The 21510-nt window shown below is 36.5% G+C and overlaps 1 protein-coding gene across 2 annotated transcripts in view; it reads left to right on the top strand.

Moving 5' to 3' along the window:
- csmd1b (CUB and Sushi multiple domains 1b) overlaps positions 1 to 21510 on the top strand; it is a 436793-nt gene that overhangs the window by 316819 nt on the left and 98464 nt on the right. For both annotated transcript variants that reach the window (XM_088004350.1, XM_088004351.1), the window contains 9 exons: positions 383 to 521; positions 6790 to 6977; positions 8263 to 8457; positions 17025 to 17141; positions 17255 to 17368; positions 19132 to 19227; positions 19566 to 19769; positions 20648 to 20772; positions 20885 to 20981. In XM_088004350.1, coding sequence (XP_087860476.1) covers positions 383 to 521; positions 6790 to 6977; positions 8263 to 8457; positions 17025 to 17141; positions 17255 to 17368; positions 19132 to 19227; positions 19566 to 19769; positions 20648 to 20772; positions 20885 to 20981 — 1275 coding nt within the window. The remainder of the gene's footprint in view (positions 1 to 382; positions 522 to 6789; positions 6978 to 8262; positions 8458 to 17024; positions 17142 to 17254; positions 17369 to 19131; positions 19228 to 19565; positions 19770 to 20647; positions 20773 to 20884; positions 20982 to 21510) is intronic.

Below are 21510 nucleotides of genomic sequence, written 5' to 3'. Positions count from 1 at the left end.
TTGAGTGCATCTTTTTGTCTCTCTTGACATTATCCTTTCCCTGCTCCACGGCTTAATGTGGAATCACAGCACTGCCAGGGGTGATTTTTCCCCCCACCCTAACTACCCGTAGCCCCACAGTCTGTAACTAAATCTCACCATCTGTCTCTCTCTTATGCTGTTTCACAATCTACAACCACCTGCGGAGGCAATATTTGTCTTCAAGGTGTGATTTTCTCTTCTTTAACAAACCTCTCCTGTACTGTATGCCTAACTCATTTCCTCCCTTTCTTCTTTGTGGGGAAAGTTAGTGGACAACCAGGGCTCATCATCTTGCCAAATAACAGAATTCCAGACTTTAATCATGTCTTTCTCTTTCTCCTACTATTCCGCATTTCTCCAGCGACCTGCGGGGGTAATGTCAGCGGTCCTTCCGGTGTGATTCTGTCTCCGAACTACCCGCAGCCTTACCCTCCTGGGAAAGAGTGCGACTGGAGAATCAGAGTCAATCCTGACTTTGTCATTGCCCTCATCTTCAAAAGGTAAGCTGACATTCTGCTGTGATTTCAAGTGTCATTTATTTATTTTTTAGAACGTTTGGCGCTCCTTGTGTGTCTTTTTGGAGGGACTCTTCACAAAAAATCTCCTCCATAACCCCATTAATTTAGAAAATGTGAGATGTAGATGTAGACATAATGAGATGTAGAAGTTTTCCTAATATTTTACTTATTTCCTCAGACCACCACCTTTGCTTTACAGTGAAGTTCAACATAATTCATGGTAGATTAACTTATAGTAGTCTTTTAATTTCACCAACATTTTTCTACTTACTGGAGGTAACGTGAACATTTTGGAAAGGTCCAGCCAGAGTCCCAACTTGAATGCAGTAGACAATCAGCAGAGGAAGCTAAAGATCAGGGTGAAGGCAAAAAGACCTTCCAACCTGAAAGACATGCAGCTCACCAAGATGTTGTCAAATCGCTTATTGAAACACACAAAAATCTGTTTGTCAATTACAATAAGACGTTCATTAATGTGACGGTAATTCTGTTTGTTTTCTTTAAGTATTGGAAGGGATTAAGATCCTGTTTTAGGTGCCATTTTTATAAAAATCAAAACTGCTACTCATGTTATCTTTGGAGATATTCATGTCTAATTTACTATTAGAAACGACCTTTTTGGTTGATTTAAAATAGTTTGAAATCTAAACCTGCCAAAGGTAGAAATAATTTTGGACTTGATCACAGTGATTTATTTATTCTTTAAAAAAAAAAAGTGAGGTAAGACCACTTGTAGTTGTAAATTAATACATGACCTTTTCACCTCTTAGGTGCCTCTGACAGGACTACTGTGCTCTTCTTGAGGCAAAATACTGGCTCTGCTGGAATAATTTAAAGCTCTGGAGATTTAGCAAGTAAAGCATAATAACAGAAGCTTTGCTTAAAATTACTGACAAGTCAGACAGGTAATTCTGCAAAGCAGACTCCAAAATATTTATTCCTGCATTGAAACTTCCTTTTCTTGCTTCAAAGCTAATGTTGTGCTGTATTTTTGGACATTTAACCACCAATAGTTTACAGGTCGTTGACTTAAGATTCAAAATCAAAAGGGCAGAAGTGGAAAAACAAAAACTCACTTAAGAGTAAAAATGTTTTAGTAGAAATGCTACTCAAGTACTGGGTAATTGTTGTTTGTAGTATATGATTTAATTTTTACAAAATGATGGCCATCAGGTCGAGCAAAATAAGTCTTGTGGCAATTCTAGTTTTTCAGAAAATGGGCACAAAATAACAAATTTAGGCTGAAAAATCATTTCCAAATAAAATTATTTACTTTATTCAGTCAAAGTTGCTGTATCATCCATTTTCTTCCAGGATTTAGTTTTCCAGCCAATATTATCATCACAGAACTTTTATTTTAGATTTGTTGGTTTACAAGCTTTTGAAACCAACATTGCAGTGACAATGTATAGTTTTCACTGTAAATTCACTGAACTTCCACATGGCTTAACAAGCCCAGTAGATAGAAAACAACATTAAAGCCAAGATGCTGCCTTGTGCATAAACAATAAGTCTCACTTTCACGTAATCTGGAAGAGTTTCTGTCTGGGGGGTATTTTTGTTTTAAAATATGCTTGTTCTTCATTTAGTAAAGTAATTGGAGGTGGATAGAATAGCCAAACACTACAATTAATTTGGATTAAATTAGATTTCTCCAAAATAAATGTGCTCAAGTCGTAAAAAGTAGAGTGCATTAAAACTACTCCTTGAAGAATGTTTTTTAAAGGTTACTCAAAAAATGCCTTTGATTAAATGTGACAAGTTAGTACCCACCTCTGCAAAAATGTCCGGCTCTATCCTAACCATTTTACTTCAAAAAAATTTCTAAATTGTTGTTCTTTTTTTATCCACTCTCTGATTTGGGGATCTGTTGTGTGTGAAATAAAATAAGATTTAGAACATGTCATGCAAAGATGAAAAAGATGATGGAATAAATGATGATTCAGTTTTTGTTTTGATTTTTATTTATTTTTTTTTATCTAAAGTCAATAAAAGAAAAGCATAACCAAAATACAGTGTGCTTAGAATACCAAAGCAAGGCTCTTTGGTTCATGAAAACAATCAGTGGTTTCTCTATAATTCCCAGTTTATCAGTATAGGAACACACAAAGCTACATAAAAGATTGAGGTGTGTATGAAGGTATATTAAGTAAACTTACAGATCATCCACTGAAGACATGAAAATAGCTTAAAGATCCACTGTTATGCTTCCTTAAACAAGCACAATAAATGTCTGGGCTACACAAAACTTGTTCATTACATTTAATACTCAAAATCATCCTCGCATATTGCGATTTCACCCAATCAAGTTGTGCCTGTTTTGAGCTCATACGGAAAGTGTTGTTTTAGGTCTCGATTATGCAGATAAGCTGCAGCCGGCCCAGCCCTCCCAACGCAGTGTTTACATTTGCCCCTCAGACACATGAAAATGGCTTCAAGCACAGACTCGCAGTGGTACAACCACAGCTCTGTCACCCCGAAGCAAACCCAGACGCAGAAGAAGTGGAGCCTCCTGAACAACCATCGAGCCACAACCGCTGAAGGATCAAATGCTGCAGATCTGATACGCACTTGCATCGTTATTAATTCTCCATCCTCTCCATGGTCTGTTCATCCGTTTGGCATCTTGCAGGAGTTTCCGTTTCTGTAGAAGAGCCAGACTCAGAAAGGGTTACCTCCCGTTGGCCGTCAGATTGCTCAACACCAACAATCCCTCTACTAAGACTGTCTGAACATTTCTGAAAAAGTTTTACATGTTTAGCAATACATTATCGGATTGGTTCTAGAAGCAGGAGACCCAAAAGGAAGGAGAGGAACATACAAAAAGTGAATTTTAATAAAAATAGGTTAGTTTTCCCCTCTCAATTTTAAAACATAAGGCACAAGAGGAATGGGCAAAGTGATTCCACCAGTAAGGCCAATCTTTAAATCCAAATTAGTATAAAATAGAGGTAAAACATTTTGGGTTTTTAAAATGTATTTTGTCCTAACAAAAACACTTCCATTCACCAATAATATTGTTCAGCAGTGTTTTTAATCAAATTCTTGTAGATATCCTGGCTTAATATGGACCCTCACCGAATCTAGAAAGACCTGTCTCCTGAGAGATCAAGCACAGTTTATGTTAAATAACATGCAGCGTAAGATCATTAAGGTAACTAATAACCTAGTCTTTGAGAAGTTTTCTTCACTCCTCAGGGACCGCTGCTTAAAGGCATTACATCTGCCTTAAAAGCTCCTTTGAAATCCTCTCCTCACATAAGTTACCATGGTAGTGTCAAAACAACTTTTTAGTCATACTGGCCATAAGATCCACAAAGCAAGCTCAATCGCAGAGAATGATAAAACCGAAAAGTAACAGTCACCAATTCAGGTAAACTAAATAAAAAAAAAAAAAAGAATATTTGCCAGCTTGTGGAAAACATAGCAACAATGTTTCAACCTGGTTTTTGGGTAAAACATACTTTTTGTTTGTTTGGTGGGGGGGAGGTGGGAAGACAGGACAGAAGTCACCATAACACTGCTTCTCTCCTAACTGAGCTCCATAATACAATCTAGAAGTAAGATAACGGGTGATATTTTTTTGTTTTGCTGTGGTAAACAAATAATGTGTTACTAAAACTAAATTTCCTAACCCATCTCCATGGTTGTTTTATTTTTAATAGAGTATTGTTTATTTACATTTTTATTGCTAATTACTGCACATTGGTGAATGTTTTAAGTCCCAGTCAGTAGTTCATCAAAGTGAGACTTGGATCTTCAAATGAAGCAAAGCAGATAAAACCAAAGACGACTTTCTGCAGATTGCCAAAGGAGAAAAATGACCCAATTTTGACTTCATGTTTTGCAGCTTGAAAGATAAATCCCTGCTGATGTGACATTGAGACACTTTTATTTTACATTTTGCTTTGGCTGTGCTTTATGTGTTGCATAACACTTCTTTGTTATTATTTTATCTTCTCTTTTTAAATGTATTTCACACACTTAACAGAAAAGACATTTTAACCTAGTTACTACTGGCTCTGATTTTTTTTTTTTTTTTTTTTTTTTTTTTTTTTACCATGTTCCCTTTTTATAAATCAAGTTTATTCTCACTCCTATAATAAACCAAGATCATTCAATTCATTTGATTGTCCACATGTGACCCTGTTTTTTTCATGCAAAGCAAAAAAATTAAACAGATGTGCTTTAGAAGTACACACTTCAAGTGAACACTTGTAATAGATATAATTACCATTTTTGTGCCTATCTACTTACTACTTCTCCAGAGCATGTAATTAATTATATAGAAATTTAATTTAAATTTCTACACTTTGATTAGCAGCCTGTAATTCACAACTAGGTTTCAAGTTTTAATTGACTGTTGTTTTATTCTTGTGTCATGGGAGATTATTGCGCTGCCCCATTTCTTCCCAGTGAGATTTCCATGTTCCTTTCATGACATTTAGCGGCTTTGGTATTCAACACCGAATGCATCACTAATGCACAAGGTATTAGCATGGATCGGTTAATGCTTTTTTTCCTGTGGAAAGGAGGCTTAGGTGCAGTTAAGCCCATTTAGCACCCGATATAAACACAGGTCTTAAAATGGAATATTGCGTGCTTTTTCTTTAACTTTGGTAACATCTGCGTACGTTTTGTTGTCCAATGTTTTTGTGCATGTGCCTGTGTGTGTGTGTGTGTGTGTGTGTGTGTGTGCTAAGTTGATTAAAAATGGTATGTATAATAAAGCCCCAAATTTTTGCAATAGCTTATATTTTTATGCATGCAATTGCTTCAAAAACACTATTTAATATATTCCAAATGAAAACATCAATACAAATTTCAACAGTTGTTCAGTATATTTTGTTTTGCCCAAAAACAGCATCTTTTATGTTTCCCACAGTTCTTCCTGTTGTCAACCATATCGTAAATGTTGCCTTTGTTGCTTTTTCTATTATTCAACTTCATCTACAAGTAGATTATTTGAAATTTGATTTTTAACAAAAGCACACATTGCTCGTTAGAGGGCTATTATTTTGTCACATATTATACAAAAGACATTTCTTTGTTCCACAAATTCCATGGCTCTTTATGAATTTGCAGCTCCAAATTTTAAATTCGACCAATACCTTTTCCGTTATCTATGCAAGATGTACTTGCATGGAAAGAGAAATAATTTGGCCTTTTAACAACCACAGAAAAATGGATGTAACAATATGTGTGTTTGCGTGTGTCAAAATGTGGACTCTTGTCATTTTAGTCTCATGGACAAGATAGCTTCATGCATGTACAAAGATAAAAAGATGCTGTCCATGTGAGATCCACTGAAACTTTAAAGACAAACACGTTTGGAGTTGTTTAGATTTAACAGTCTGAGCACATATTTGAGTGTGGCTCAAACACTTGCACACACATTTTGAGATGTGAAAGCCAAAGTATATGTTGCCAAATTGTTACATTTACCTTTTACAGACTGTGCTGTGCATTTTGCAGCATCAGTTTGTCATTGTTGATCAATGTCAAATCTTTTTCATGTTTATCCTTTCATACAGAGCCTAGTGTTTATGTAAACAATGTCAGCAACATGATCAAACTCAAAATCCACACCAGCAGAGGTTACTGTTTCCTACAGAGTAAACTTACACCAAAACGCATGATTTTTAATTCAGAATTAGAGACGGTGATAAAACTTGCATGCAACTTGCAAGTGGCTGTGCACCAATATATATTTCAATTAAACTTTTTAATAAAAGGTTTTTTGTTTTTTTTTTTACTTTTAAAAAATTTAATTCAGAATTTCAAACAACATTGGCCCTCTGTAAAATTTCAACCTAAATGTCTGCCTGTTAGGACATAAAGCATACCTGTTATTAATGCCTCGGATGTGTGTACCAGAACAAATATATGGCGAGGTGGTGAAACGTGTCATTTAGTATGCAGTATGTCTACTGAAGGCGACAGCCATGTTTAGATTGGTGATGGGGGCAAAAAAAGGACAAAAACAAAATGTCTAAAAGATGCAAAAGTTTTATGAAATGTCTGTCTTATTCATTGAAATAATGTGTTTATTTAGTGCAACCAGTGATTGAACTAAAGTCACAAATACTTGGCTTCTCAGTTAATGTTTGGAAAATTGGAAACAAGGTCCTCGAATGCTCTAAACTGCAGAAAGATATTATGGATCTGAACAATAAAGTTTAGCCAAAACCAGGTTGCTGAGTTAAATGTTGTTTTCTGTTGTTTTTTTTTTGTTTTTTTCCCGGCTTAGTTTCAACATGGAGCCAAGTTACGACTTCCTGCACATCTATGAAGGCGAAGACTCAAACGGGCCTCTCCTTGCAAGTCTTCAAGGCAACCAGGCCCCTGAGCGCATAGAAAGCAGCGGGAACAGTCTTTTCCTGGCATTCAGATCAGATGCATCACTAGGAATGTCTGGATTTGCTATTGAATATAGAGGTAATTGTAGCATAGAAAGAGAGCTGCAGTAGTTGAGAAGATGCAGCGTCTGTATTGTGAAATGTGTAGCTGTAGTTGTGATTTCACAGTGCACAGCCGGTCCGAACAGCAGCGTGGTAACTTAAATAGATTCTGGGCAGTCGCAATACGAAAGAGAAATAGAGGTAGTTAGTTGTAGCAGAAGTAAACTTTCTAATTGTATTCAATAAAGATAGTACCGATAGTGATAAGGCAGCACCAGTAATTGCAAACAACATGTCTGAACATAGCAGTGATTCTAATTAAACTGAAAACCACAATTGGTGAGTTCATCCAGCCCTATTGATTGAGATTATCAGGTGGGTTTATTGGTTAGGGCAAATCAATGCTGTGTTGCGTGTCCAGAAAATAAAATGTACTACACGACTCTCTGCATGTTTCTGCACACAATTCCACTGACAGTAATTGTCACTAAATTGTCTACTTGTTAAGTGTTGCGATTAAAATATCAATACACGAATGCGGGCTGCGCTGTCTTGCAGACCTGATAATACTTTAATCTCTCTGCTCTTATTATTTTAAGCCCAGTAACGAGAGAAGCTGTATTCGGCTGAAAGGGCAGGTTGTTCCACGTCTGCCTAAGAGTTGTTTACCTCCACTGATTGTGACTAATGATTTAATACCTTTTGTCAGTCTCTAACATTCGACTTACTCGTGACTAGACTTATTCTTTTTCTCTAATCCTGTCTTTGCTTCTTCTCGTTTCCCTCACTCCAGTTATCTGGTGGAAAGGTTCTGTTGTCTCCAACATTTTTTTTCTAGCTTTTGATTTTGTCATTATTCACTAGCTCTCATATGCCATCCCTCTAATAAAAAAAAAAAAAACAGTCTTAATGATCTGCAACTTTCAGCTCTTTTTGCCCTGAAACTTCTCTCTGTCTGATTATTTCATTCTGTCACTATTTTGTGCAGTGACTGCAGAGAAATGGTTCAAAGACCGACGAATACAGACACAATGGCTCTTTTATTTTTGTTCTGTTTACTTTGCAACTTTTGTTTGATTCATATTTTTCTCCTGATTATGTCTTACTTATCAAACATGGAGCAATATATGTATGACTAACAAAGTTAGGGAATTCAATGGCAACTTACCAGAACACAATTAACACATATTTATTGACACAAGTTATTAAATTTGGTTGCCAAATTAAAACATTTAAGCTACTTTATCACTTATTGTCAAAATATCACGTTTAATATTTTGCACCTTTGTCCACCAACTCACCTAATTCTTCCACATCCACAGAGAAACCAAGAGAGGCCTGTTTTGACCCTGGTAACATCATGAATGCCAGTCGGACCGGCTATGACTACAAACTAGGATCCCAGGTCTCCTACAGCTGTCACCATGGCTACACAATAGTGGGTAGTGAAACCATTATGTGTGTCATGGGGCATGATGGGAAACCAGTGTGGGACAAGGCCTTGCCATCATGTAAAGGTAAGATAGACACAAATTGATGCTTTTATTTTTAATCAAAGGTTACTGGATTTAACTGATAATAGTCTCACAGTAGAAAGTCACTCCAGTAATCAGTTTGTTTTAATTGGTGTTTAACCTGAACTAATGCAAATGAGAGTGTTTTGTTGTTTGATTGTTTCTTAAATAACTCTCAAAGGACGGATCTAATGTAATGGAAAAGATGCATCTCGGTTTTAGAAGGTTTTACATTATAGTTCTGTGATGATAATATTGGCTGGAAAGCTAAATCCTGGAAGAAAATGGATGATACAGCAACTTTGACTGAATAAAGTGCTTAGATAAATCTCAATTAATCATGACTAAATATGCTTTGGACATCTTTTGACTTGTAGTAAGTAAAATACATAGAATACTGGACGGATGTAAGGACAGAACAGCTGTGTGGCAAAAGAGACAGCAACTGATTGCATTAGATTAAATTAGCTTTACTTTACTAGAGAGAATAAAGATCTCAGAGGAACAGGAAAATATCATATCTTGTCAAACATTTTTACCCTGATTGATGCTGAAGTAATATGGTTAATCCTTGGATGCACCTGTCACATGCACCCATTGGTGCCATGCCCTTTGGATTTGCTGCACTATACATTCAAGTCCCATTTAATCTGCATTTGATGACACAACTAATTTTATGCGACCTTGATGTCCAACACTTATCTGTGAATTTTTACATTTGGAGTAGATTATCTCAGTTCAGTTAGCAGTCGGAACCTCGTTATGCTACTTTCCCACCTACATCTACATTTTCAATTTTTCAGCAGTGGTAAATTACATGTCATTCTCAATACTTACATTGGTTTACAGGGAACTCACTTTAGATAGCAGTGTCATGCCAATTTACAATGACTGATTGTTGAAACTTGTTGAAATCAATCTGAGACTTATTGGTTCAGGATTGCCATCCTGTCTGTGTGTGAGTATGTGTTATCAGAGTTGGTCAGGTCTTGGAGGCTAAGCTGTCTTATTTGATTGGCAGCTCAAGGAGGCAATAAAGTGACACCTGCCAAAGTCCCATTGAAGCTGTGTATTTGCCTTTATGCGTGTGTGTGAGGAAATTGAAATGCAGAGACTTCCCAAAATACCTCCTAGATATAAATTTCAACAAAGCAAGGTAGAAGACATTTTAAGATTAACACGTACTGCTTCTTATTTATAGCTCATAATCATTTCATAGCTCTTCTATGAAGGCTCTGTTTAATAATGTCTGACTAGTAAAGGGTGTTGGAAGTGGGAGAAGGAGAGAATAAAGATGGTGTAATTGCACTCTGAAATGCAATTTTGGAACAGCAGTGGGTAACACTGCAAGAAAAAAACGATCCCATCAGGCATTTCATTTCATCTGCTCTGTTAGTTGTTGCTGTTTGTTTGTTTATTTTGTCATTCATTCATGATAAAATAAACAAAGCACTGATCTACAAATATTCCAAATAAGGAGTGCTAAATTGCTGGTGCAATCTTGTTTGTGTGTTGATTGTAGATCAGGCTTGCTTGTGCTATATGTATCAGATGGTGAGTTTGTGATTCTGACAATATGGCAAACAAACTTGCATGTAAGCAGATCTCAAAACAGATCAACATAAAAATAGGCTCTGATTTTCTTGGATAAAATATCAAATTTCTGTCTAGATCCATCACATTACTCTTTTAATCTTTGTGTGACTTCACTTGTAATGAAATGTTTACTTACTTATGAGACGGCAATTAGTCAGAAACTTGTTGCCAAAGTTTTAACGGGAAAATATCTAACAAGCTGTTAAATTGAGATATCCAGACAGTCAAAACAAGCTTTTTAATTATTCATGTAGGTTTTAAGAACGATGGCCTTTTGCACTGAAAAGAGAGAATGGATCTCCAACTTAAAAAAAAAAAAAGTTAATCTGTTACATATAATCAAATTAAGTTTGTCAAATTTGCTTTATGTTGTTGTAACATAACAACTTAATACACTTGATATATTTACTTGGATAAACTTAATTAGATGAGTTGATTTTTTTATTTTTTTTTTTAAGTTGGATCACCCATTTTCTTTCTTCAGTGTGTGGAGAGAAGGAGCTGGTGTGCTTGGTTTTGTGAACAATGTCAAACTCTTGTCGTCAAAGGGTAATCCCAGTGCTCTAAGCTATCAGAGAGATCCTGGTCTTTTTAATTTTCCAATCTCTTTAGCTTATAATCTGACTGGAACAGGTATTTCAATAAGAAAGGGGGAAAAAGCAAAAAAAAATGTAGCTATATGATGTTTAAAGGATGCACAGTTCATTATGAATGGTCGTTCACCCATTCAAACACACATTGATATGCTAATTGTGGTAAGCTGCATTGTAGCCACAGGACTGTCTAAACCAGTACTATTAAAAAGTCCTATTCAGGAAAATAGCAGCAAGTAAGCTTATTTAATATACCAGTTTAACTGTATTTCACAATTTTAAGGATTTCAGCATTGAAAAAGAGCTTAAACATTTTTTTTTCCTATTTCTTGTACCCATGTTAATTTCAGTTTTAGTAATTCTGTGGCTTGCACATCCACATGGATAAATAGATTGTAAAATAGTTGCTTCGGTTGAGAGGAAGTCTGTAAGCTACTTCACAAAGTCAAAGCAGAAGAATGTAACAAAGTCTTGTCATACTCAGTAATTTTGCTCCCCAACTCCCGTGACTCCATTTCCACATTGGATTTTCTCTGCGCATAGTTAGGGAAGTTTCTTAGCCTCTGCCTGTCTCTCTATCTTTGGGCAGCTCTCGGGGCTTTTAGACCAAACTCATTAGACGGGGTGAGACCTCTTTAAATAATACATCTCCACTTACACTCCCTCCACATTCGTTCTTCCTCCTTTTAATCCTCTTCTCAACGCGTACTTCTTCCCTCTTCCTCTGTCCTTCCCCTTAACAACTGCTGGCTCTTATTTTACTTTCCTCCCACCATCTATGTCTGTCTCTGATTTACTCTGTATTTTCCTTTCACCTTTTCTCTCAAGCTTCCTCACCCTTTCTTGCTTTGACTCTCACACACACACACACACACTTGCGCGGACACACATGTAAACACCTCCCAATTCAAACCGCTCTTTTATTGGTTTCCATGGTAACTAAGAGCTGGTGCGAGAAAGAAGGAATTCTCTGTGACTGTTGATAGGGGTGTGTGTGTGTGTGTATGTGTGTGTTTGCGTGCATTGATATGTGTGTGTGGGTCCATGCAAGAAAGGAGGAGAGATACAGAGAAAGAGATAAAGTAAGAAACTATTATAGAGTGCCGCCTAGAGGCAATAAGCACATACACAAACACACACTTTCACCAACACACGCACACGTTAAGCACAAATCAGGGTACACCACTCATCTTCTTGAAAAACTAAAGCCTGAATCATTTAACAGTCATTTATGCTTTTGTCAAAACGTATGATCAGATGGATAGTTTCTCATAATGCATAAATCAGTGTTTCTTGTCCTTAGTAATTCAAGTTTTTATGGTTGGAAGAAGTAATTCCTGGGTTCATGACAACTTCATCTGTTTGGACACAAATGAGTAAGTTTGTGCTTATCAGGAAAACATGTTTTTGGGATAATCCTGTTTGTCACCCTTCATACACCGCTCACTGACAGCTTGCAGCAACAGTTTGGGGATCGGAAGCGCAAGTCTAAGCTCCATACAGCCAGTCAAAATTTCAGTCGGTCACAACTTATTAACGGCACACCAATAAGCTCGATAGCTAACCATTACTGATAGAAAGACATATTACTATGATCACCAGATGATCAATAAAGTCAGTGTAAAGTTAGTTAACCTAAGATGAAACTGAAAAAATGTTGGGCACTTTAAATTTTTAAACCACAAACGTGTTTTTACAGATCAGGAGTGTCCTACGTCAGCCCTCAAGAGCCAGAGTCCTGCAGATTTTAGATGTGATCCTGCTCTGACACTGCAATTGAAATGACTAAAATCTTCTTATTCCAGTGTATATCTATTAAAATGAGTAAATCCTTTTTTTCTGAAACTGTTATTGGTCTGGGTATATTATTTCTGTGCTTAAAAGCTGATAAAGATCAAGTTATCTGAATAGACATAAAAAAAAACGGTTCAACCTAGATTACTTATTTTAACATGCCATACAAATGTTATTCACTTGCATTTAATAAATACTTGAATATGCTGTAAATGTTTGGTTTGAACAGGCGTTTTATGAGACCAAAAGGCAGTTGGGTACATTTGTTAGGAACACCACTTATTTATTTTTTTTACCTCATTGTAATTATATCTATGACACAAATTAGTTGAAATATTTTTTTTCCATATTTTAGCTGGTCTGAAAGATTTATTAAAATGACTTCCATCCAGTGTGAATCCAAGTAAGATGTTGTTGCTTTGTAACAACAGTGTTTTGCAACAATGATGTTACATTATTCATCTGATAAAAAGACAATGGTAATGTTCCAAGATCAACAGGCAAAGGTGGAAATAATGCAAGTTTTAAATCAAGAAAACAAATCCCAAAGCAAAAATCATATTTCAGTGTTCTCTGGTGACCAACGCAAGCAGTGGATTTGGTAAGCTTACTATGTTTATGCGTAAAAATGTACATAGTTTATTTAGTGAGATAGAACCAAGTGTGTGTTTGTGATTAAAAGTTGGCCACTGAAAGCCTGTTTCCTGCCAGTTTGCATTTTTAATTTGAATTATCTATAAGAACTGAACTGTGATAATTCATTTAAGTTGTAATAAAAATTCCTGGATTCAGGAACCATTAAATTCTCTCTTCTATGAGCGCTATCCAAAGTGTAACATGAGAGAGAGGCTCTTGCTATTGATATAAAGTTATTGCATTATCTTATATTGCTCAGCATCTATTAAACTATAATCACATTAAATTAAGACTTATTTCCCCCTTATTAGTTTGAATTAAGGGTTCATCTGTCTGCCACCTAGTTTTAACATCAGTGATGTTTTTGGATAAAACCAAATAGGAGATCTACCCAAAAACCTTGAAGGCGTCATATTTACCATAGACTTCTTTGCATAAAACAACAACAAAAAACAATCTAAACATTTATGTCTGGCTTTTGGTCGGAAATCATCATTTAAAAAGAGAACATTTCCATGAACATAGCAAGTCTGCAGATACTTCACTGTCGATCCAGTGCTGTGATGGGACCTTGAGTGTGTTGCATTTAACGGCCACAAATGTCAATGAGCTGCAACAACATTGGGTCATAATATATCAATAGTGAAGATTAAATCATTCACTTACTGCTGCTAAGGTCGACTCTACAAACTACTATATCATGGGTTATGTTAGTTTTTCCCCCATGACTGTATGCCAATATATCATTACACATGTAATATTAAAGTTATACTAACTGGTTATGATGTGCAGAAGTTCCACTCACAGCTTATTCACAAATTTAAGTTTGATATTCTCCAGGGAAAGATAATGTTGTTATAAATGCCGTGAATATACTGTTTACAATACTGGAATTTTATTTTTTCCTGACCTGTTAGTCATCTGTTAATACTTTCACGTGTGTATTTGGGCAGTAGAAAATAAAAGCAAGATGCGATATATTGGTAGTGAGAGGTAGGACTGCTGAAGTCTCACGTATGTGTGTAGATGATCAAAGTATGCGGCTGTGTGATAGAAGGAGACTGACTTGTATGGCTTTTTTTTTTTTTCTTGCATTTATTTGTGTGTGTTTGAGGGAGAGGGTGTGAGTGATCAAAGCCTGTGTATGGAGGCTTCTGATGAGGCTGACACCCGAGCCTAGAGCAGCACCACCGGAGGATTGTGGGTAGATGAAGACAAGACCTCTAGACCCGAGGGTTTGAAAACGAGAGAACAGTAAAAGTCAATCCAAAATATCAATCAATATCACAGCCTAAGGTCAGGGGGAAATAAGGGGGTTGTTACTATGGAGCTTTAGGAAACAAGAAGAAAATAGAAAGAAGCAGAAGTGGAGTGAAGTAAGATGAGTGGGTGGGTATGAAACAACGTTATACAAGACAAGTGGAAACGAAGTTTTGAAAGAAATTTTACTTCACTATTTATAACAATTTCCCTGAGCAAATCTTGGCTAACATAATGGACCGAGTCGTAATGTGTACGCTTCTGGTCTCATAGACTTTGGCACATCTTACAGAAAAGTCCTCGGGGGCTCACGAATGCCCTACTGTGAAAACTGAAAGTGCTTGAGGGCTCTCTGGTGTACTTTTTGAGCCTTTCATGCTCAGTTTTCACAAGACCAAAATGCTGACGTTCTTACTTGAAAGAGTAACCCTCAAGGGTGTGTTTAAGGGGATGTTTCCAGCTAATAACTGGTAGCATTTAAGCTTTATGATCCTGTACAAAAAGATCACATCCTCGCATCTCAGCACTAGAGCCCCCTGACTTTGGCAGCAGATTAATTCACAAAGTGTTGTTCCGTGTGTCTTAGAGCAGGATCAAACTTTGAACTCGTACGCTCTCTCATTTTCAACAAGCACAGAGGCGATGATAATTAAAATCTGTTAAGGGTCACAGCTAATGACGTTGGTGGATAATAGATCTGACCCTCGGAGGTTCACGCCGTAGCAACCGCAACAAGACGAGATGAGTACAGGGCCAGAGAGGGTGAAGAGGAGGGGAATGAAAATGTGCGGAGAGAATGTGTTGTGTGTGTTGGGGGAGATGACATTGACCGATGGGCTTCTTGCAGCTGTTTTGTGCACTCACTTTCAGAGACACTTACATAAAGGTCAGTGACCTCTGCCTTATTAAGAGCATAAGTGTGCACACACCCACATACTGTTCATGGACAAGAGTTCTTGCTCTCTCGGGGATGCAAAAGATGAATTGAGCCAGAGTCAGGCCTGTTTCTCACAGGTCTTGCTGTTGCTGAATGCGTTAATAGGCTTTTTGAAACAACACTGCTGTGCTGCAGATCACATACTGTTTTCGAGCGCCGGTTGCAAAAGTTTAGTCACTTAGTGTTTGTCCCGCTGTTTTTTTTTGTTTTTTTTTTATTCAGAAAAAATAGCCATCTAGAGAGGGTTTGAAAAAAAAAAAATACATGCAGCAAATGTGCTTTTCAAAATTCAAAATCAAGTTTTTAATATAATGTGGAGATAATTATGCTTCTGGTGTCAGCTGCTGTGTTATTTCTATTAGTAGGATGTCTTTATTTCAGAATCCTCTGCAATCTACTTCTAAAAGTCACAGCATCAACATTACATTTCTTAGTTTCACATAAGGAGTTGCAAGATGCAAAATAATAATAATATTAATGTTCATGACTGTGTCCTTGTATCCAACTACAAATGTAAATCAAATAGCAATACATTTAATATTATTTTATGTTACATAACCAAAGACAAACTTTTTTTTTTGTTCACTAATCAACCTTTGAGCCAAGTATAGTTAGCTTTATGCAAAAGAGACAAGAACAAGGATGTCCACTGATAACTACAAGGAGATAACTAGACCAGTTGTCCAATTGTAAGTGGATGAAAGAGGTTTTTAGACAGTAGTAACTAGTAGTAACTTATTTACTTATTTTTTAACTCTTCATTATCTTTGTATTTATCACTGTGAGCCAAGCGCCCTGTTTCTTGGAAACACTGCAATTCACATAACTGCATATGTTTATAATGAGAAGTTTCCAAGAAAAAAGACATTTTGAGCTAACGTGGCTGTTTCACCGCCACGTTTGAATGTTAAAAGTTTAACACTGTGTTAGTACTGAAACAAGGTGGAGGTGTTTCTCTTTTGCTTTTTGCTATCCGATTAAACCTGCCAGTGGGGAGATGAAACTAATACAAAAATGACATACAGAATTGAGCTAATAAATTTGGAAATAAATCTTATGGTCCTCTCTCTGCCACATAAATCATATGACAAATTGAGTGTTGTAGCAGCAATTCCAATTATACATACAGGTGAGTGGAAGCGAATCCATGCTTTGATATATGGAGTGATCAAACTTAACAAACCAAATTCTTGTAAAACAGCCATCTAAAGCTCAGAGCTTGCGGGTTGAATGCTGCTTGGCCTGCAAGATCAAATTTTATGCGCAATTTCATAGCCCCATGATTATCTGTTACACAAAAGGATAAAATTACTGTTCCCAGATTTCACTAGAACACATTCAATGTGTATCTTTGTTTTTAGTGTGTTTTCTATCATTTCATTATATGCTGGAATGTTAGTGTGTGTTTTTATTTCCACTGATTATTAATTATTAATAATTATAGCATCAGAGCTACCCAAATTTATTTTGAAATCGGGTAGCTCTGACGCTAATATAATAAACTGCAGAAGAATTGATGTCTATAACACTGTTATTATGCATACCACTGGTAAATTGGCTGTCTCAACTGTCCCTTTCAGAGACCTGGAATCATTGTATCATTTCCAACTTCTCCGTTCTAAAAATGTCCATAAAGAGGAGAGTCATACTTGTTGATAATGTATTTAAAGATAGAAGCAAATTGGTTCCTCTAGAGTGTTCTAAATTTAGTTAATTTTGCTAACAGCTTAAATTATTTCTCCTTGTGTGGACAGCTCCGTGTGGAGGACACTACAGCGGATCTGAGGGTGTTGTTTTATCCCCAAACTATCCTTTAAACTACACCATGAGACAGATGTGTTCCTATCACATCACTGTGTCCCCACAGTTTGGTAAGAGATTCATTATCGACACTGAACACGGTTGCTTTCAAACTTATACTAATAAAGGTAATAATAAGGTGTTTTTTTTCCTCTCTCTGTATTTTCTTCTCTGACATTTGCAGTGGTATTTGGTCAGTTTGCTGTTTTCCAGACGGCAATGAATGACTCAGTGGAGCTTTTTGATGGAGCCAATGATAATGCTCGACTGCTCAGCTCCCTGGCTGGATCCCATTCAGGTGAATATGTTGACTAGTTGACTAGAATATGTTGACTCACGCAGGTGAGAGACTTCAGTGTGTTTACAGAGTATTGTCAACCTTACTGTTAAGCTGCTAGCATGCTCTTTATAGTCGTAAAGGCATTATTTTTTTCTTTAATCCTCCTTATCTTTATTGAATTGAATTGAGTTTATTGCCATTGTACGCATGTACAATAAGATTAAAAGGATAAAACATTAAAGAAAATTTCAAAAGGGTTATTAATGAAAATGTGTGTAGGGGAAAAAAAATAGCCTCCTTGGCTGCAGAACGGGGTCACGCCAGTCGTTATTGCAATTTATTCGACAGTGATGTATTTGGTGAAATTTTATTATGGGATGTCTTCACAAGAAGAAATCAGCAGCGCAGAGAGTCTCAGTGGTACGGCACGATCTGCAGTACAGGAGCTGAACCCTCCCTGGGTTTGCATACCCTCCAACTTTGAGTCATCCAAGCTTGGCAGAGCTTTGAATCATTGCACAGTAACACACCGTGCATTGATTAAATCTGACAGCTGTTGCAAAATCGATGCATATCACAAAATTTGAGGAATGTAATATGAGGAAATATTGATTAACATTGCTCATGGCGAACTGTGATGCCATTGCTTTTGAGTTTTACTTCATATATAAGTTTCTGTGTCATTGCTAGCAGGCACACTGCAGGGAAATATCCATGAATGTGACATTAGATTTCCCTCTCTGGAGATCGTGTATACGTCAATTTTGTGTTCATCAAAAGATTGGACTCCAGCTCAGAAACCTTCCTTAAACTGCTTAGGCGCCAAATAGTTTGATCATAGAAGCAAACAATAATAAATTGCAAATAATCTTTAGAAAACATTTATCTACATGCCTGTGGAATTATGAACACCTTTTTTATTTTTTCGTAGATGCCATGGTTTCTTTCAGAAATGGTGCTGCAATTTAAATCATTATGTTTCCAGGTACATTTTGTTTAAATAGGACAAGAGCCAGCTTGAATAGCATTCAGATGTGTGACTTATTCCCGAGTTCATTGTGGTTTGTGTTTTCTGTTTTTAGAATGGAAAACAATCAAACACAGCAGGCTATAGAAAATAATGTCATCTATATCATTCTTACATACACCTACACACACACACACACACACACACACACACACACACACACACACACACACCCACACACACACACACACACACACACACATATAGAGGGACAAACAGCTTTGTGTTGCATTGTTCCATCTAACTGGTTGATTATCTTGGCACGGAAACAAATTAACACACAAGCATGTCTATAAAGTGCACTCACACACACATGCACACATCATGACAGTGCTAATGATGATTCTAAATGTCAGCCACACCAGGCCACATTTGCCTCATTTATTACTGTTACTTCCTCTGTCTGTCTTTGTGTTTTTTTCCCTTTAAATCTGTGTGTGTCTGTTAAATGATGTGCAATGTTCATATTCAACCATAAAAGGGAAATATAAAGTGATATGTGCTGAAAAATAATCAGAAGAAACCAGTGTAGTTAAGTGTTAGACAGTTGGGTAAGTACTTAGTGTTAAACAGTGAACCACTGTTGTTCTGTGTGCATGGATGTTTATATGAAACTGTTGTATTTCTTGATTTATTACATATTTTTTATGTGTAACATTTCTCTTAAAACTAATGTTTAAAAGACACATTTATGCTGGTTTCAGTTTTTAACTTTAACTTGAATATCATGTTTGTGTGTGTGTAATTATTTCAGGAGAGACATTGCCGCTGGCAACATCCAATCAGATCATGCTTCGGTTCAATGCCAAGAGTGGCCAGTCAGCTAAAGGCTTTCATTTTGTCTACCAAGGTAACTCGTTACTGTTTATTTCTTAGTTGAAATATGTTTTCCTCACTTAAATACTGATGCATCTCACTAAAATAAATATAATTGAGAAAATACATGTTTTACTAACTATTTTAAAAATGTCAAAACACGTCAGTTTTTTTTATTTTTTATGTATATGTCAGTTTTTACCCTCCGTAAATTTGTGGGTTCATGGCTTACAGCTTTTAAAAGTCCAAAGTTCAGTTTCTTTTATAGAATATTAAATAAAATCACGAGTCTGAAAACCTTTTTACTAATGAATTTAATTGTTGCTTTAATTATTCTCTTTCAATACAATTGCACTTATTTCTTCACTGTAGCTGTGCCTCGCACAAGTGACAGTCAGTGCAGCTCAGTGCCAGAGCCTCGGTACGGCAGGCGAATCGGCTCGGAGTTCTCAGCCGGCTCCGTTGTCCGTTTCGAGTGCAGTCCTGGGTATCTTTTGAAAGGATCCAGCGCAATCCGATGCCAGGCTGTGCCAGGTGCCCTCGCACAGTGGAACGCATCGACACCTACATGTATAGGTGAGGAGATCAGACCTCTGTAATGTTAAGACTGCAACTGGCAAATCCACACACCTCCAAAATAAAGCTTGCCACTGGATTTTGATTAAATAAGTCAGAAGTTACACAAAAGACCATCAGTTTGTAGGGATCAGAGAATTTTGACCAACAAACTACTAAGACAAAAAAGTAATATGGCTTTCAACAAATGCAAATCAAATATTTCAGACACCTTTTTCAAAGATTTGTTGGCTAATTTGTTAGACAAATTTCATTTATGCTTAGAAATTTTTTTGACTTTCCTCTCTGTTCTAAAATATTTTGAATTTTACATAACTTTAGTTATGTTCTGACAGAACATAACTAAACTAAGCAATATTTGGACAAACTCAGATATACACTGCTCAAAAAAATAAAGGGAACACTCAAATAACACATCCTAGATCTGAATGAATGAAATATTCTCATTGAATACTTTGTTCTGTACAAAGTTGAATGTGCTGACAACAAAATCACACAAAAATCATCAATGGAAATCAAATTTATTAACCAATGGAGGCCTGGATTTGGAGCCATACACAAAATGAAAGTGAAATGTTCCCTTTATTTTTGCCTTGGTTAATCATATTGCAATAGACAATAAAAGTAACTGTTTTTATTTTCACTGCAATTCTAGCAAACTTTATCTATGCCGCTGTGAAACCTTTCACTGTTGAGAGCTGGCATTTTGCAAACACGTAAATAATTTTATGTATTCTTGCTCTGTTCAAAACATCCGTCTGTTTTTTTATTATTATTATTATTATTATTTTAGGCTATATTCCATCATCCTGTCCTAATTAAAAGCTACTTGGTGTATAAATTATGCCAAACATGTATATTTTATGCCTCCGTTTTAGTTCCCTGCAGTGGCAATTTGACTGAACGTCGAGGTACAATATTGTCTCCTGGCTATCCTGAGCCGTACCCTAATGCTCTAAACTGTCTGTGGAGAATCCATGTCAGTGAAGGAGCAGGAATACAGGTACACACATATGTATGCAGTTAGACTGTTGCTCTTTAACGCACCAGTTGTACAGGATTGTTGTAGTCTTGCAAGCCGTATTGTTCAGTGATTATTGTCGTTTACTTGTTAGATCCAAGTTATAACGTTTGCGACAGAACACAACTGGGACTCTCTGGAGATCTATGATGGAGGGGACATGACAGCTCCAAAACTGGGATCCTTTTCAGGTATGACAGCTTGACCGGTCAGACAGGTCAGAAACATAAAACTGCAGATGACATACAAAACAAATTATACATATATAGGCTGTATGGCACAGGATTATTCCTTAACCAAAGAGATGCACAATAATTGTTTAGCATTGTAAAAATATGTTTAAATGTTTGGTGTAGTTCTAACCTCAAATAGTGAACAATAATTGTTATAAATGGAGAAAAAGGATAGAGAAGGAGTGACACTAAGAAGAGAGTCACTAATAAAGTATAACCTTTCACAATTTCCCTGTAGAGTTTCCCTTCTTCCCTGCCCCAAGCACCTATCTGTCTCACAGCTACCTCACATAAGACATGCCACATATAGGGCAACACAAACACACACACACTCACAAATTTAATATATAACTGTACCCTTTTATAAAGGATACACCTGGGAGCTGGCCACTACAACCATGGTGATCTAATGCTGACCATTGAGCACCTTTAGTCAGGCAGATAAAACTGCTTCTCTTTAAAATGCTTTTTGGCCACAGACAGAGAA

The sequence above is a fragment of the Poecilia mexicana genome, unplaced genomic scaffold (genome assembly GCF_051168715.1).
Source record: "Poecilia mexicana isolate PSO_F unplaced genomic scaffold, ASM5116871v1 scaffold_3, whole genome shotgun sequence".
NCBI lineage: Eukaryota > Metazoa > Chordata > Actinopteri > Cyprinodontiformes > Poeciliidae > Poecilia > Poecilia mexicana.
The sequence above is the reverse complement of the archived record's forward strand: the minus strand, read 5'-3'. Positions and strand labels throughout refer to the sequence as shown.